This window comes from Scyliorhinus torazame, chromosome 3 (assembly GCF_047496885.1).
Source record: "Scyliorhinus torazame isolate Kashiwa2021f chromosome 3, sScyTor2.1, whole genome shotgun sequence".
Classification (NCBI taxonomy): domain Eukaryota; kingdom Metazoa; phylum Chordata; class Chondrichthyes; order Carcharhiniformes; family Scyliorhinidae; genus Scyliorhinus; species Scyliorhinus torazame.
This window is the reverse complement of record NC_092709.1, coordinates 193,530,516-193,549,745: the sequence shown is the minus strand read 5'-3', so window position 1 is coordinate 193,549,745 and position 19,230 is coordinate 193,530,516. Positions and strand designations below refer to the sequence as shown.

Below are 19,230 nucleotides of genomic sequence, written 5' to 3'. Positions count from 1 at the left end.
CAGGCCACTGTTCCACCAAATTTGTGGGTCTGTCCTGCAGGTGGGACAGGACATACCGAGGGATGGTGACAGAGGAGATTTGGGACATTATCTGTAAGGTATGATTGTGAGTAGATTGGTGATTGATTCACTAGATCTATGGGACAGCTCTCCTTTATTTGGCACAAGCATCCAGATGCTGCTGAGGAGGTTGGCAGGGGAGGATCTGCCTTTGCCATATCCAATATTTAAGTCCACTATCAACCATGTTGCTGTGAATCTGGAGTCACAAGTAGGCCAGAGCAGATGAGTATGGTAGCTTTTCCTTCCCTAAAGGATATTAATGAACCAGATCAGTTTTTATGACAATCAGATTGTTTCATGCGTACCATCACTGACATTAGCATTTTAGTTCAAGCTGAATTTATTTAATTAATTCAATTTAAATTTCACCAGCTATCATGTTGGGATTTGACTTCCTGTCAGCAGCAGCGGGATTCTCTGACCCCCCGCTGGGTCGGAGAATCCCCAGGGGGCGGCACGAATCCCGCCCCGCCGCCGGCTGTCGTATTCTCCGGCGCCAGTTTTCGTGCGGGGTTCACGCCACACCACGCCGGTCGGGGGCCGTTGGCAGCAGCCTCCCCGGCAATCCTCTGGGCCCCGATGGGCCGAACAGCCGTCTGTTTCTGGCCAGTCCCGCCAGCGTTGGTTATACATGGTCCCACAAGGCGGGACCTGGCAGGTAAGTCGGCTGGGGCAGTCCTCGGGGGGCGCGGGGGGATCCGACCCCGGGGGGAGGGCGGCCCCACGGTGGCCTGGCCCACGATCGGGGCCCACCAATCTGCGGGCAGGCCTGTGCCATGAGGGAACCCTTCTATCCACGCCGGCCATGGCGGAGCCCTACAGTGGCCGGCGCATGCGCCAGACGGGGAAGACGAACCCTGTGCATGCGCCAGAATACGCCGGCCGGTCTGCGCATGCGCGGAGCCATGCCGGTGCTTCCGCGCAAGCGCAAGATCACGCCGGCCCTTCGGCGCATGCGCTAACTCACGCAGTCCCTTCAGCGCCGGCTGGCACGGCGCCAAACCCTCCGGCGTCCACCTAACGCCCGGAAGTGCGGAGAATTCCGCACTTTCGGGGGCTATTGACACTGGAGTGATTCGGGCCAGTTTTACCGCCGGCGTGGGAACTTAGTCCCTGGACAGGAGAATCCCGCCCCAGAGCTTTAGTCCAGGTCTCTGGATTACTATTCTAATATGATTGTGATCATGCTACCAAGGGCAGCATGGTAGCACATGCGGATAGCACTGTGGCTTCACAGCGCTAGGGTCCCAGGTTCGATTCCCCGCTGGGTCACTGTCTGTGCAGAGTCTGCACGTTCTCCCCGTGTCTGCATGGGTTTCCTTCGAGTGCTCCGGTTTCCTCCTACAGTCCAAAGACGTGCAGGTTAGGTGGATTGTCCATGCTAAATTGCCCCGAGTGTCCAAAAAGGATAGGGGGGGTATTGGGTTACCGGGATAGCGTGGAAGTGAGGGCTTAAGTGGGTTGGTGCAGACTTGATGGGCCAAATGGCCTCCTTCTGCACTGTACGTTCTATATCCTTCATCCTACTATCATTACAAATAACTCTCAGACGGTACAGGAATTGAACCCATGCTGTTGGCTTCACTCTGCCACAAACCAGCTGTTTAGCCAACTGAGCTAAACCGGCCTAACTGAGGCTATTCATGAAGGTCCCGGCTTCTCAACTTTGCTCTTCGCCTGAAGTGTGGTGATCCTCAGATCAAATCACCACCAATCAGCTCTCCCCGTCACAGGGGAAAGTAGTCTATGGTCATCTGGGACTATGGAAACTTTACCTTTACTTTACTATCATTGTTCTGTTTGAATTAGTGTCTGAATTTAATTTGGTTATACTATTTGCACTCATTTACATCTCGCAGATGCTCTATCACCCTCCGCCATAAAGGCTGAAACAATGAAGTTGCTCAAGACTGTTTTCATGACTCAGTTCACTGTCACTATTGTAGCTCTTCCTCGACCACCTGCGGTGTTGGAATGCTACCTTTGTGTTCGGAGACCGAAGTACTCAAGGACTATTTTAACTATAGCTCTGCACAATCTCCACACAATGATACAACTTTTATTCAGTTGTTCAAGCTATTCAGAATTTGTTTTGTTCTTTGCTCTTTTGCAGTAGTTATTATGATCTGAAATGAATTGTATAAAAAAATTGTGCAAGCAGATGCAACATTAATTTTCAAAAGAAAATTTAGATTTATTTGAAAAGGAGAAAATTGCAGCCCTCTGGCGAAAGAACAGCGGAGTGGGACGATTTGGGTAGCTCTTTCAAAGTGCCAGCACAGACAGGATGGGCACAATCGAACGGCCTCGCTATGTCCGATCTTGGTGACGCGACAAGGCCATTAAATCTTGCAAGATTTATGACGTTCAGAATGCCTTACGAGATCGCATTAGATCTCGCTAGACTTTGTGAACTGGATCTTACCCTCACAGGGTGAGATCTAGGTTAACATATTTAAGTGAGCCATTAGGCTCATTTAAATATGTCACCGTCCGATTCTCCCAAGGCTCGGGAACGAACGCTGCCTTTGGGAGACCTCACCATGGTGACGTTCAACACAGATCCACACAAGCGAGCAGCAGGCAAAACGGCACCTAGGGGGGTCTTCGAGGCCTTCAGCGGGCCCGGGCAGTCGGGCCTGGGCAAGGTGGCAACTGGGCACCTTGGCACTGCCAGCCTGGCACCTTGGCAGTGCTACCCTGACACTGCAAGGGTACCCAAGTGGCACTGCCAGGATGACAGGCTGGCAATGCCAAGGTGCCCGGTGCCAGGTTGTCCGTGCCAGGGATTGGGCCCAGAGGTCTGGTGAGGGGAAGGGGCTCGAGGACATTCTAATGGGTAAGTTGGAGCAGTGGGGTAGCATGGAGGCAGAGGTGGGGTGCTAGAGGGGGGGCTCAAGAGATCAGGGCAGCATTTAAAAATGGTGCTTCAAACTCTTCCTGGAAGTGAGGTACGTGCGGCCTCAGTGGGCATTCCCAACTGAGGTCAGAAAAAACCTGTGTCCCATTTGATAGCGGGGTTGTTGAGAAAGACCCTGCTATACGCGCCCAGAAGGAGACTCTTTTTTACACATTAATTCATGCCTGATGGATCAAATGGCCTCCTTCTGTCTTCTTTGCTCCTATGACATATTTGGAGAAATTTTAACAGTTATCCATGGATGAAGAACAGATGATAGGAAAATAAAGTTGCAAGGTATCAAACGGATTCCAATTCGCACTGCCTGTTTTTTCACCCAGCAATATGTTTATTTAACCTCCATTTAGTGTCATGTTAACTTTGACCTCAGGGTCGCTTCGACCCTAAATTATTTAGTGGTGTACTCATGTTTCACACTTATTTCTCCCTCTGTGTAATACCTTACACTTTTAATGAAGTGAATTTGCCATTCTATTCAATTGTTTTGTATATTTAGCAAAGAGTTTTATTCCATTAGTCTATACTGGATGCAAATGAGCAGCTCCCTAATTCCCTGCACTATCTAATCATTTTGCAATCTTGTAAATTTCAAATTATTTGTTTTAATTACACTTCAGTTCAACATTAATGTTCCCTATTTCCACAGGCTAGTGCAAATAAATCCTAAATGATATTGGTGAATGATTTATTTTTTACTTTTTATTACAGGCGGGTAAAGTGCAATTTGGCTACATTTATGGGATCAGTGTTTTGGGATGTTTGGCGATGCACACACTGCTGAACCTGATGAGCGTCACAGGGGTCTCATGTGGATGTGTGGCCAGCGTCCTGGGATACTGTCTCCTGCCAATGATCATTCTTTCTGGCTGTGCAGTCCTCTTTTCACTCCAGTAAGTATCAAATTAGTCATCAGGGATATACATCTGTGATTGATTGGTGCAAAAGTGATTTTGCAAAACTGCTAAATCCTTCTGTCAAACATTGAACTAGTTCTTGGAATCAACTTCTAAAATGGCTGAAATTCCACAACAATGGCACTAGGTGGTGCTTTTGTCTATTTTGGTGGTCTTGTGGACAAAATAATAAAGGGAATGTGCAAGGTTCTCTAAAATGCAAACATCTAAACACAGAGTTTTTGGTTACTTTTGGTAACTTTGGTAACTTTGCGGCAGCATGGAGATTTATAGACTTTTTTGTTAGGTAAAGATATTACAGGTTAAGGAACTATGGTGATTAGATGGAGTTAAGATACAGATCAGCCATAATCTAATTTAAATGTGGAATAGGCTTGAGGGGCTGAATTGCCTACTCCTGTTCCTGTGGCAGGAGTTTGTCTTTTATGTCAAAATTAACTTCACTGTCTTTCAAAGACGCCAGTTTGAAATACCATTACTTATTTATTTTGTAGTAAAAATGACCCTGTTTCGTGTATTTATAAGTTTTTGCAATTTTCACCACCACTGTTGATTATAAGTGTCATTCCTAATATTTCTGTCCATGAGTTCTTACTTGGTATTAGAGAGCAGGCAGTTTAATTAAAATTTATTGGAACTCATCACATGGAGAGTCAATTATTCCAGGTGCTACACGCCCTTTTCATCTTACATGTAATTGCTAATTCTTCTATTTTGCTGCTACTGAAATTGAAAGAATTGTCTTGGCCTGTCCTGGAGCTAGCCTATTCTGTACTGTAGCACCTGTAAATACTTTCTACAGCATTTTAGACCATAAGACATAGGAGCAGAATTAGGCCACTCGGCCCGTCGAGTCTGCTCCGCCATTCAATCATGGCTGATATTTTCTCATCCCCATTCTCCTGCCTTCTCCCCATAATTCCTGATCCCCTTATTAATCAATCTATCTCTGTCTTAAAGACACTCAGTGATTTGGCCTCGACAACCTTCTGCGGCAAAGAGTTCCACAGATTCACCCCCCTCTGGCTGAAGATTTTGTTAAACATTTAGAACATATATCATAAAAATATCGGAGACAAATTCAGGGTATCCTGCAGATGTCTCTGCCAAATTGCTACCCCATGAACAAATCATACTGATTGTCAGGTGTGTAACTGTACTGAAAGTGATACAATTACGCCAACATCATTCATTGAATGAATATGCCGTTCTCCAAATGCATTGAAACAAAATGCAGAACAACTCCAGCAATAAATAAACCAATGTAAAATGCTGAGAAAAAGCTAAAAAATTAATGAATGAGATTTGCTGTTGCACATTCAAAATGGTGTAAACATTGCTCTTGGTTGGTGTTAAAGGTGAACTAAATAATCTATTTCACCTCCTGACTATTGTCATGATATTCAAACACACACATCATGATGGACACACCAACAGGCAAATCAGAGCACACAACACCACAACCAACCACATAAAAAGCACGAGCACGACACCTGGTGGTCAGTAGGTCTGGGGACAAAGAATCAGAGAAGAGCTGTTACAACATCACAAGCAGGGAACCCCCACGTGCAGAGTGCAAAGACAAAACTGTACATAGTAAGTTTGAATAAAATAGCGTTGTACCATATACAACCGTGTTGGCTCATCTGTGTGTCAGAACACCCAACACCACAACTATCATGTGGAGAATAGTACATGCCATGTTGATAATGTAGCTCACACTACACATATAATATCTATGAAATATAGACAAGCTGCAGTCTTCTGTTTCTCATGAAGTCTCATAACTAAATTGTCCTTGTCCTGCTGCCTGCATTTTGCGATGTGTAACTGAGAACAATAGAGCTATCCTACCTCAAGCACATGTACATTTAGTAGAGTGTCAAATTAATGAATGAAAGAAGCTCATATCAAGGAAGGAGACCATTTGGCACAAATGTCTGTGGCAGACGTTTGCTGGAGCAATCCAATATTAATCTTACTGCCCTACTCTCTCCTCATAGCCTTGTATATTCCACTACTTTAAATATTTATCCCGTTTTCACTTATAAGATAAAATGGTTCCTACCTCAAGCATTCCCTGTGGTGAAATATTCCATGCTCCAACAATCACTTACGTGCAGAGAAATTTTTCAGAACTCTCAGCACCAATTACTCCTCATTACTCAGCCAGAGGAAATAGATTTTCCTGATCCCCTCTTTAAAAGCTCTCTCATGTTAAAATCTTGGACGACTCTAACCATGGAAACAAGTGAAATAAAGCTTTAAGGAGTCAGACCACAGCAGCATTTTCTTTATTGTTGAGTCATATTTTCAGCTACAGCACTTAATAATGGAAAATGAAAGTTGCACTGAATGTGGCCTTCACAAAAGCTTCTTGAAAGAGTTATTTTTCCTTTACTTCACAAGATCTTTGGTCAATTTATTTTCCTACAACGCCTATAGACTACCTTAGCAGGCTAACTTTGAAATATCTGTAACAATTCAAATTTCTTCACAATGCTCCTTATTCACCTTTTCCTCAAAATTCTGCACGCGTAGGCAAGCTCACACTGCCAATAAGTTGAAACTAATAATAATCTTTTTTAGTGTCACAAGTTAGCTTACATTAACACTGCAATAAAGTTACTGTGAAAATCCCCTCGTTGCCACACTCCGCCGCCTGTTTCGGTACATTGAGGGAGAATTCAGAATGTCCAATTCACTTAAGAAGCATGTCTTTCGGGACTTGTGGGAGGGAACCGGAGCACCAATGCATCAAAAATTGGCACATAACATCGGCACAAGGAAAACAACAGACCCTTCTAGAAAGTGAGAATGCAGCAGAAATATTACAAGCTATCTATCATGTGCTCCAACCTCTCTGAACTGTCAGAAACTCCATGCTACAATCCTAATAACTGAAGCTTGTTAAATTATACGCGTGAATAAATCAGAGGATTAAACGTACAGTAATTAAGACCCATTCCTTCAAAATTTAATTTCTTGAGCCAAATAACAGACCTTTTAAGGTATTTTATGAACTTCAGTAAATACATGTTGCTGCTTTCTGAAGTCTGGCCTCAGCACAATGGAACTATGAACTAGAGAAAGCTTTCAATATTCGTCCCAGATTTGGGCAGTTTCTGCCCACATGATTGTCAACCAAAATCAATTTCAAAGGCATAAAAGTGTATCTGAAGAAAGTAGAAAATTGAGAATAACACTGGCAGGGCACCTTAATGAGACCACTATTAAAGTAGTCTGTCTGTTGGTCTTTAGACAGCAGGCACTGATGTGAGATTATGGACACAAATTCATTTAACCTGTCAAATAGTTGACGCAATTTCAATTGACTGTAAGTTTAGGCAATTTCCCACCCCAACACCAATTATTTATATTACTACTTCTATCACCTGGGTAAGATGTGTTTCTCCTCCACTAGTTTGGTCTGAAGAATGTATTTGAAGTTTATAGGAACCTAGGAATTCACCCATTGCCGTTTTATAAAATACTATTTTATTTAGCTATAGTTTAAAGACTAGCAGGTTATTCTCAACCACGAACAAAGACCTGATACAATTTAACATTATGACGTCTCGGGTGGAGAAGTGTTCACTGTTATATAATAGGGGTGTAATATATATGCTACTCACTTGTCTTGCCGAGTTATACTTAACTTGATGATAAACAGTCAGTTTTCCAGTTGATGACAAATTATTTATTGAGTAACAAAATAATATACTTTTAATTAATTTACTTTAATACTTTGACGAGTAGCAGAATTAACTAAGATTGAATTAAATTAACAATGAATATAATACAGTACACTAGGAGCTGGTCACACTTCTATCCTCTAGCTACAAAACACACGAAGAGAAGAAGGAGAAGTTTGGGAAAACTGCTTGAGCTTGCTTGTCCCTATTAGTGTTGCCATCTAGTGATCATCTGACTGCACTGATTGCACATTAATTTACATATACAGAGATCACTACATTCACCTCTAAACACCAGAAATACAGAAACAAATACCTTTTAGTTAAGTTACAGAAAACAACTGAAATTTGATCATTTTGACCTCGTTAAAACTTTACATTAAAATATAAACATAGAATAACTTCTGAATAAAAACTGGGCCTGGTATTTCCAGGGCATCTGGGTCAATACTATACGTCAGTCTTTGTATGTACAATGATGATGCTGAGATCACTGCCATATTTTGTTTGTCATTAAAGCTGCAGCACTTGTTGCCCTGATGGTGCTTTGTAGCAATTGTCCTGTACAAATAATTCACTTGATGGGTCACTTGAGAGGGTACTGAGAGTCAACCATGTATTGAGGCTTTATATCAATTTTGGAGTTGATTAAATCAGGGTGAGAGAAAATTAATGAGCCGGTTTAGCTTTTACAACAATCCCTTAGCTTTAATTTTTTACTGCTAGCCCACAAATTGTCAGATACATTGAATTCAGTTTCACAGCTTGTCTGGGCAGGCTTTGATCTTGGGGAGCTTAACTAGTAGTGTAGTAATTATGTAAATATTTTCATAATATTTATAATGCGGAAAATGTCCCAATTTTACTTAGTGGCTGTGATCGCCAAAGCTACAAGTGCACTTGGAATGTTGACAACTAATTTGAGAGTACTATATGGGGATGCCACCAGATTGTGCCATCTGCTCAAACCGCTTCCCAAATTACAGCTATGTTTAAGCAAGCATGCTGGTCTTGAGTTAACAGATCTCTGACTGCCAGTGACATTTTAAATGTTAGTCCAGAGCTAGCTTTGTTCCAACATTTATAGCTATAATAGCAGACAGCATTATTGCAACCACTAACTGTCATAATATACACCAGTATATCATGGTGCAGACACACACTGATGAACATGCAGTAGGACCAACCAGCATACATAACACCGCAGCCAATCACCAGTGAGAGCACAAGCACTATAAAGACAGGGGACAGGAGAGTTCCCGCTCATTCTAGCAGCAGCCAGCTCAGAGCACAGAGCTCACAGCCTGCATCACAGACATTCACCATGTGTTGAGTGCCTTACCAAAGCTAGTGATAGGAAAGGGTCCACAGTTAAGCTGGTATTGTTATACACACATTTACAGTATGTTAGCATAGTTGAACAGTTAAAAAAATAGCGTTACACCACTTCCAGCATTGTTGGCTTGTTTGTGAACCAGAACACCCAACATGACAGAACTTACAGCCTGCAACACAGACATTCACCATGTGCTGAGTGCATCAACTGGTTAGGACAAGGCAAAGGTCTTTAGTTAAAGCTAGTATCGTATTTACCCACAGTTCAAGTATGTTTAAATAGTTAACCTTTTAATAAAATAGTATTGCACTACTTCAAGTGTTGGTGACCTGTATGTGATCCAGAACACCCAACACATCATGATACCAGGAGTGGTTGCATACTAGCACTTCTTAGACCTACCTGCAAGTGATCCGCCTTCCGCCAGCATTCCGTCATCCTGCAACATGGACAACATCAGCCCGCCGCCGTCGTTCCGCATCGCCGGCAACCTCGGTGCCAACTGGAAGATTTTCAAACAGTGCTTCCAGCTCTTCCTCGAAGCCATGGACAGGGAGGGCGCCTCGGACACCAGAAAGATTGCTCTTCTCCCCTCCACGGCAGGGGGCCATGCCATCCACATTTTCAACTCTCTCACCTTTGCAGATGACGAAGATAAGACGAAGTTCAAGACGGTTCGCCTCACATTTGACACTCACTGCAGCGTAGAGGTGAATGAAAGTTTCAAGCCCTACATGCTCCAGCAGCTTTTGCAGGGTTAGGACGAACCTTTCCAATCCTTTCTAATGCACCTCCGCATCCTTGTGCAATCCTGCAGCTATGGGCCCACCTCCGACTCCATGACACGCGACCAGATCATTCTCGGTGTTCTGTCGGACCCCCTACGTCAGCAGCTCCTCAAAGTAAAGCAACTCACCCTAGCGACCGCCATCGAGACCTGTGTCCTACATGAAAATGCCACCAGTTGGTACTCCCATATACAAGCGGCTGAAACGGCGCGGCCAGGTCCCCACGAGGCGGAACGGGTCCAAGTGATTGAGCACCTCTAGGGCCTCAGCCTGGATGAGGGCGGCCATTTTGTGCACTTTTCGCAGACTCCCACGCTTGTACGCACCAAACGAGGGGATGGCGACATGGAGGAACGTAGTGCGCAGGCGCGCACCATGCATGACCGCACCGCGCATGCGCGGTGGCGCAGCGAACGTGCTGACATCACGACGTCCGGCAACTGTGGCTCCACCCATTTAAAGCGGCAATGCCCCGCAAAATCTCGACAATGCCTACGATGTGGAAGACTTGGCTACTATGCTGCCTGCTGTCGAGCAGCTCAGCCTTCCAATTCATATCGCTTCAGCCAGCCTTGCAGGAATGTTCGGGCAATTCAACCCACGGTCACCGAGTCCGATTCCGACCTCCCACACAGCAGTGACACCGAGGACCCGAAGGCGCCTTTTCGAGTCGGTGTCGTAACGAAAAACAGGCTGTCCCCGAAGCAAAGACACTAGCCGCTGTCGGTATACAGCATCGATGCAGATGATGAGTGGTGTGCCACTCTGACGGTCAACCAGAATTCATCGCCCACCTCAGAGACTTAATTTGTGAACTTTGTGCACTAATGGACTCTCTGGTCTGTTCTGTTCTTCCGTTTAATCGTTCAAGTGGTTTGTATATAGTGTTCATCTCGTTATTTGTGTGACACACTGTTTTTTCTGCACCAGGCACCTTCCCATGTAAATAACTTAGTTTTATGTACATAGTCCTGTAAATATTTTGCACACACGTAGTCAGGAACATTCACCACACACTAGAACATAGAACATAGAACATTACAGCGCAGTACAGGCCCTTCGGCCCTCGGTGTTGCGCCGACCTGTGAAACCACTCTAAAGCCCATCTACATTATTCCCTTATTGTCCATATGTCTATCCAATGACCATTTGAATGTCCTTAGTGTTGGCGAGTCCACTACTGTTTCAGGCAGGGCATTCCATGCCCTTACTACTCTCTGAGTAAAGAGCCTACCTCTGACATCTGTCTTATATCTATCTCCCCTCAATTTAATGTATGTCCCCTCGTGCTAGACATCACCATCCGAGGAAAAAGGCTATCACTGTCCACCCTATCCAATCCTCTGATCATCTTGTATGCCTCAATTAAGTCACCTCTTAACCTTCTTCTCTCTAACGAAAACAGCCTCAAGTCCCTCAGCCTTTCCTCATAAGATCTTCCCTCCATATCAGGCAACATTCTGGTAAATTTCCTCTGCACCCTTTCCAATGCTTCCACATCCTTCCTATAATGCGGCGACCAGAATTGCACGCAATACTCCAAATGCGGCCGTACCAGAGTGTTGTATAGCTTCAACATGACCTCATGGCTCCTAAACTCAATCCCTCTACCAATAAAAGCTAACACACCGTACGCCTTCGTAACAACCCTCTCAACCTGGGTGACAACTTTCAGGGATCTATGTACATGGACACCGAGATCTCTCTGCTCATCCCACTGCCAAGAATCTTACCATTAGCCCAGTACTCAGTCTTCCTGTTATTCCTTCCAAAATGAATCACCTCACACTTTTCTGCATTAAACTCCATTTGCCACCTCTCAGTCCAGCGCTGCAGCTTATCTATGTCCCTCTGTAACTTGTGACATCCTTCCGCACTGTCGACAACTCCACCGACTTTAGTGTCATCTGCAAATTTACTCACCCATCCTCCAGGTCATTTATAAAAATGCCAAACAGCAGTGGCCCCAAAACAGATCCTTGTGGTACACCACTAGTAACTGGACTCCAGTCTGAACATTTCCCATCAACCACCACCTTTTGTCTTCTTCCAGCTAGCCAATTTCTGATCCAAACTGCTAAATCACCCTGAATCCCATGCCTCCGTATTTTCTGCAGTAGCATACCATGGGGAACTTTATCAAACGCTTTACTGAAATCCATATACACCACATCTACTGCTTTACCCTCATCCACCTGTTTGGTCACCTTCTCAAAGAACTCTATAAGGTTTGTGACGCAGGCACATTTTTTTATATAAAAGGGGGGATGTCATAATATACTCCAGTATATCATGGTGCAGACACACACTGATGGACACACGGTGGGACCAATCAACATACACAACACCGCAGCCAATCACCAGTGAGAGCACACACACTATAAAGACAGGGGGCATCAGAGTTCCCGATCATTCGAGTAGCAGCTAGCTTGGAGCACAGAGCTCATAACCTGCCACACAGACATTCACCATGTGCTGAGTGCATCAACTGGTTAGGAGAAGGCAAAGATCTTTAGTTATCGTATTTACCCACAGTTCAAGTATGTTTAAATAGTTAACCTTTTAATAAAATAGTGTTGCACTATTTCAAGTGTTGGTAACCTGTATGTGATCCAGAACACAGAGCACATCACTGTGAAACCAACACGAGACTGTGTGAACACTTCAAATTAACCCTGACTCAACTGCAATTGTACAACTCATTTTACATTGCTGCAACATGACTACCGTAGCTCTGATATTAATAGTGTGAGATAGGGTTGGTGTGGTGGAGTGCAGTAACAGAAAACCGAACAGCAAGGCCAGGAGTCGATCGAGGCCCTGGTTATCTTAATCACATGGTCATATTAAAATAACTTGCAGCAGCCTCCTGCCCAACATCCTGCAGGCATGAGAGAAAACAAGCAACAGGACAATCCAACCTGAGATCTGTGACAATAGCGCCCTGCAGTCAGTCGGGTGTCTTGCTGCAATCTATTTGGTCGGATCTTGAAGTAATTGAGCTTGTCTGGGGTGGGGAGGAGGGGAGCGGCCTAGCTTGGCGCAAGGGAGGTTCAAGCATTCCGAGCTCTAGAACCACACTGATGCCCACCTGGACCCAGCAAGGAAACATGAGAAACAAATTCAAAACTTACCTTCTGGACCTCGACCGGCCCAGGATTGCGCACTTGACAGATTTTGCCTGACAGCAAAGCTGACACAAGTGTATGTTCCAATTGGATTGTTGCCAACTGCTCGGGATTTAAATTGGAACTACAGTTGGGGGTCCTGATATAATATCTGTCGTCCTAATACAATATCTGTTGACCTGATCGCCACATATAAAACTTAAGACTGTGCTTCTTTCTTGCAGATGTCCTGCTCTGCTACACAAAAGAGTGGGTTAATATGGGAACACAGTGAGATGAAGTGGAATTGGAAGGGGTATACATATTGGAGGGGGTATACATAACTGCCCCTTTGAACCAATTTCTGGTCACAGAGAAGGAAACCTGCCATTTTTACCTGATCTGGGGCGAGATTCTCCGGCTCCCCGCCGGGTCGGTGAATCGCCGGGGGCTGGCGTGAATCCCGCCCCCGGCGGTTGCCGAATTCTCCGGCACCGGATATTCAGACGGGGGCGGGAATCGCGCCGCGCCGATTGGCGGCCCCCCTCCTCCCCCCCGCGATTCTCCGGCCCTGTTGGGCCGAAGTCCCGCCGGTAAAATGCCTGTCCCGCCGGTGTAGATTAAACCACCTACCTTACCGGCGGGACAAGGCGGCGCGGGCGGGCTCCGGGGTCTTGGGGGGGTGGCCCCACGGTGGCCTGGCCCGCAATCGGGGCCCACCGATCCGCGGCCGGGCCTGTGCCGTGGGGGCACTCTTTCCCTTCCGCCTTCGCCACGGTCTCCACCATGGCGGAGGCGGAAGAGGCTCCCTCCACTGCGCATGCGCGGGAATGCCGTCAGCGGCCGCTAACGCTCCTGCGCATGCGCCGCCCGGAGATGTCATTTCCGCGCCAGCTGGCGGGGCACCAAAGGCCTTTTCCGCCAGCTGGCGGGGCGGAAATTCGTCCGGCGGGGGCCTAGCCCCTTAAGGTTGGGGCCCGGCACCCAAAGATGCGGAGCATGCCGCACCTTTGGGGTGGCGCGATGCCCGACTGATTTGCGCCGTTTTGGGCGCCAGTCGGCGGACATCGCGCCGATACCGGAGAATTTCACCCTAGGTCTCCATGTGGCTCCAGATTGGCAGCAATGTGGTTGAATTTCAAGGGTAATTAGGGGTCAGTAACAAATGCTGGCCTTGCCACTGACACCCACATCCCATGAAAGAATTTTTAAAGAAATTTATTTTACCCACCTTTAAATCTCCTTGCACCATCCCTCAACCAGCACCACCAGAAACAGGTTATTATCATGGGCGAAATTCTCCCCCAACGGCGGGATGCCCGCCGACTGGCGCCAAAGCTGGCGCAAATCAGACGGGCATCGCGCCGGCAAAAAGGTGCGGAAGTCTCCGCATCTTTGGCGGCCTAGCCCCAACATTGAGGGGCTAGGCCGACGCCGGAGGGATTTCCGCCCCGCCAGCTGGCGGAAATGGCGTTTGTTGCCCCGCCAGCTGGCGCGGAAATGCGGCGCATGCGCGGGAGCGTCAGCGGCCGCTGTCAGTTTCTCCGCGCATGCGCGGGAGCGTCAGCGGCCGCCGAAAGTTTCCCGCGCATGCGCAGTGGGGAGAGTCTCTTCCGCCTCCGCCATGGTGGAGGCCGTAGCGGAGGCGGAAGGGAAAGAGTGCCCCCACGGCACAGGCCCGCCCGCGGATCGGTGGGCCCCGATCGCGGGCCAGGCCACCGTGGGGGCACCCCCCGGGGTCAGATCGCCCCGCGCCCCCCCCCAGGACCCCGGAGCCCGCCCACGCCGCCTGGTCCCGCCGGTAAATACCAGGTTTGATTTACGCCGGCGGGACAGGCAGTTTCTGGGCGGGACTTCGGCCCATCCGGGCCGGAGAATCCAGCGGGGGGTCCCGCCAACCGGCGCGGCTGGATTCCCGCCCCCGCCCAATCTCCGGGAGCGGAGACTTCGGCGGGGGCGGGGGCGGGATTCACGGCGGCCAACGGCCATTCTCCGACCCGGCGGGGGGTCGGAGAATGACGCCCCATATTTGTGTTTGTGGGCCCTTGTGAAATATTGCTTGCATTACAACAGTAATTACACTTCAAAAATACTTAACCGGTTGTCGTGTTTTGAAATGCCCTGAGGTCATGAAAGATGCCATATTAATGCAAGTTTCTCTTTCTTTAAAGCTACTCTGCACATGTGTATGTATGCATACCTATACATGAATACACTTTGTCCTAAACAGGCGCCAGTGTCAAATCACGACTTACTATATAACAGTACCATTAAACACTATCTGGCAAACGATTTGAAGGGGATGATCCAATAAGAGTACTTTCAAATTCCTTTCCATTTTTATATGACTAGCCTCAGCAGCAAAGATGAAAGAAAAGAAAGACAAATGAAAACCACTTGTGGCGTGATATCATCATTTCTTTCAGATCTGATAGGCAAACACATCAGTCACTGCTACAGCTCTGATTGCACAAACATGACTTTTGGAGATTAGATTCCTGCTAAGATTGATTCTGTTATATTATCTGCATTAGAATAATCACTCTGCACACCAGCAGTCTGCAAACAGATCCACTGTAACATATTTTCGCTAAAGTGTTTTCACCTGTAGGTATATTATTAATCCCTGTTCTATTATCAGTAAGGCAGGTGATTATGAAAGAGCACAGGTGGGAATTTGTTAAAACTTAATACAAAAAATTATTTTGGAAGACACTAGGTGACAGTAACAAGCGGTATGTTTAAAAAATAGATGAATTCAGGTGATTGGTAGAAGGATTAGAGGGGAGATGAGGAAGAACTTTACCACCCAGAGGGTGATAGGTGCCTGGAATTCATCACCAAATTGCTGGTTGAGGCAAAAACGTTCAACTCATTTAAAAGGGGCCTGAATCTTACCTGAAGTGTTGTCATCTCCATGTCTACAGATCAGGGGCGACATTCTCCGACACCCCGCCGGGTCGGAGAATCGCCGGGGACTGGCATGAATCCCGCCCCCGCCAATTGCCGAAGTCTCCGGCACCTGAGATTCGGCGGGGGTGGGAATCGCGCCGCGCCGGTTGGCGGGGCCCCCCACTCGATTCTCCGGCCCGGATGGGCCGAAGTCCCGCCGATAAATTGCCTGTCCCGCCGGCGTAAATTAAATCACCTACCTTACCGGCGGGACAAGGCGGCGTGGGCGGGCTCCGGGGTCCTGGGGGGGGGGCGCGGGCCGATCTGGCCCGGGGGGTGTCCCCACGGTGGCCTGGCCCGCGATCGGGGCCCACCGATCCGCGGGCGGGCCTGTGCCGTGGGGGCACTCTTTCCCTTCCGCCTCCGCCACGGTCTCCACCATGTCGGAGGTGGAAGAGACTCCCTCCACTGTGCATGTGTGGGAAACTGTCAGCGGCTGCTGACGCTCCCGCGCATGCGCCGCCCGGAGATGTCATTTCCGCGCCAGCTGGCGGGGCAACAAAGGCCGTTTCCGCCAGCTGGCGGGGCGGAAATTCCTCCAGCGTCGGCCTAGCCCCTCAATGTTGGGGCTCGGCCCCCAAAGATGCGGAGCATTCCGCACCTTTGGGGCGGCGTGATGCCCGCCTGATTGGCGCCGTTTTGGGCGCCAGTCGGCGGACATCGCGCCGTTTCCGGAGAATGTCGTCCCAGGTCCTGGAAAGTGGGATTAAAATGAGCGGCTAGATTCTTTATTTCTCTCTTTTTTATGGCCGGTGCAGACACGATGGGCTGAATGGTCTTTTTCTGTGTCATAGCTTTTCTATGGTTCGATGGCAATATGATATGGAAAATTGTTGTATTTCGGAGAAACAGTTGGGTCAGCAAGTATTGTTTCATCTCAAGGACTTGGATTTAAATTCAAATTTCACTGACAAATTAAAAGTATCCTACCTCTGCTGAGTGCAATTGTCCGAAGTGATTGTAATTCCCAGTGAACATGGCTCCAGAGCAAAAGAGTTTTGTACAAATAGGCACTGGCTTGATTTACCTGAATTGTCCTGAACAGTTGGGGAATCAATTTTGTACAAGCATTTACACAATCAATATCAGTCCTTGCTGACACCACATACCAATGGTGCTTCATAAAGGTGTGATGAATGTAGGAATTTTAAATATATTGTATTGTATTATAGGTATTTGGTGCAGTAAGGGTTAAATGCCTGAATTAGTGTGTGTGTGACTGACACAGTCATGTTTCTAAAAGGAACCCTGGTTCGAAAGGTTGGGAGCCAGGGGTGCATTTAAAACATGGTAAAAAGCTAGGGCTAATGCTGTTTTGTTTGGATTAAAGTGGGTTTCCTGAGGAGTTTATTAGATTTCAGCTTGGTAAAATTATGTAGTTACTGGGTGAAGCCAAGGCATCAGGCATTTTGCCGAAAAACAGGTCAGTTGAGTTCTAGGTGAAGCTGTGAGCAGGAGTTAAGCATTTTGCTCTCACTGCAGTTCGATTAAAGATATGTCTGTAGACAGATTGGCAGTATTTCCAAGAAGTTAGAATGGTCTGATTAGAAGGTGAGCTGAAACAAGCTGAGAAGCATCTTTTGAAGGAATACAGTCAGAGTTTCTGCATGGTTCTGACAGGAGTCAGATCTTTTCTTTCAGGCAGTGTCAAAAGGTCTCTCTTTCTCAAAGTTCAGTTTCCAGACATCTCTGTGAAGCAGGTATTCCTGAGTGCTAACTGTGTTTAACAGTGGATTGAGAGCTGAGATGTGTTTTTGTTGTTGTTTGAGTGGGAATAAGATAGCAGTTAAGGGTTACTGTGTTCACTGTATTGAGTAACATTGTTTAAGGGGTATTTGTAAGATATTTCCTGGTGGGACGTTGAAGATATTTTAATATCGTGTTTGTAATAAAGTTTTAAACAATATATCATATCCCTATTTCTTCGTGAAATCACACCTGGAGCGAGGTATCCTTTCCTCACAGTCTTGCAGAATTAAAATATTGGGGTTTCTGTCCCATATCCTAGCTACTGTTTAGGTCTGGTCTGGGATAGTAATAAAGGTTATTGGGCGGGAAAATTTTAAAGCACACACAACAGACACAGCTATGCCCGTTGCTTCGTATGTAGGCAGCATGCCAATTTTGGGTGTCTACGAAGTTGCATGATTGTTGTGTGCAGCCAGCATTTAATATGCTGTTGAGAGGCTGCATGTCTCAGAAAGGGACCAAAACTTTTGCAAGGTTAGCTCCACTTAAAGGCAACCTACACTTTTTAAAGAGGAGGTGTTTTCACGCTGGAATAGGTGCTCAAATTGTTTGTGAAAGAAGGTCTAGGCATCAAGAAGCGTGAATTATGGTGCAATAGGGGAGAGAGTGTTCTTCAAGATTCTCAGGAGTTGTACAAGAAGCCCAGATATATGAGGTGGAGACAAGGGGAGATGTGATCTATCCATTGTGGGGGGGGGGGGCGTATTCAGGGGCGGTGCAGAATACCCTCAGGGCCAACTTTATGTACTATGAGGAATCAGATAATCATAGTAGTTATTGCCAGGGGTCAAACTTTGAAGACATGGATGCAATGCCACAAAAGGTCAACGACTTCATACAGATGGTCAAACTCAGTAATTGTAGCTGAAAATGCCATATTCCACCAGATGTCCCATTAGTGGCATATACACTGCTCAATGCATCTTACTTGTATCACTCACAATGATCTTTAGTAACTATTGCTCCGAGTTAATGTTCATCATTTTGCCTCACCCTCACATACTTTCCGCTGCCACACCCACTTCTCATAGATTTTACATTCTGACAGCTATTTAACCATTATAGCCTCATCATTCAAACACATTGTACCAACCTCACCAATATACTTCCCTCTCTATTGCAAGGTGACACATAACTGGAGGCAATCTGACCTAACTGGTGGGAGACAGGTGTAGCTGCATAACTTTAACCTCGTGGAAAAGACAATACTTGCCATCATTAGAACAATCAGTTCTGAGGCCATGACAATTGTGGGATTGAAACCCTGGAAGATGATGGTATCCTCATATCTAATACTCTATCAATTCCCACATTCTCTTCTGGTTTCCAAGCTACAGACAGTGTAAGCATGGACTTTCGTTACAATTCTGAGCTTTATAAGATTGCTAGATTTTGGAAGTGTGTTTAATTTGGGGAAAAATAAAAGGGGTATTCTGACCTATTCGGAAGTCTGCCTGGCAACAAGCCTGGATGGCTTGTTTGTTGGAATTTAAAAGGGACCCAGATTGTTTAACTGGGGCAATGGGTTTACATTTGGAGACAATGGCAGCAGCCTGTGTGTTTACAGTGGTTAGACTAAGAGTCTCCAAAGTCCCAGAAAAGTGTTGAGAATGTTGGGTTGTAAACGACTGTGCTTTGAACTGTCCATTTAATTCTTAGATGATAAAGAGTTAGGCTTTCAAGGAAAGTTAATCAGCATTGCCACC

General features: G+C 46.5%; 1 protein-coding gene and 1 long non-coding RNA gene across 3 annotated transcripts in view; one reads left to right on the top strand and one right to left on the bottom strand.

Moving 5' to 3' along the window:
- Positions 1-19,230, bottom strand: part of LOC140408868 (uncharacterized) — a 153,371-nt gene that overhangs the window by 7,816 nt on the left and 126,325 nt on the right. The gene's annotated exons all lie outside the window — the stretch shown is intronic.
- LOC140408867 (protein YIPF5-like) overlaps positions 1-19,230 on the top strand; it is a 70,442-nt gene that overhangs the window by 45,523 nt on the left and 5,689 nt on the right. For both annotated transcript variants that reach the window (XM_072496677.1, XM_072496678.1), the window contains exon 5: positions 3,692-3,873. In XM_072496677.1, the coding sequence (XP_072352778.1) occupies positions 3,692-3,873 (182 nt within the window). The remainder of the gene's footprint in view (positions 1-3,691; positions 3,874-19,230) is intronic.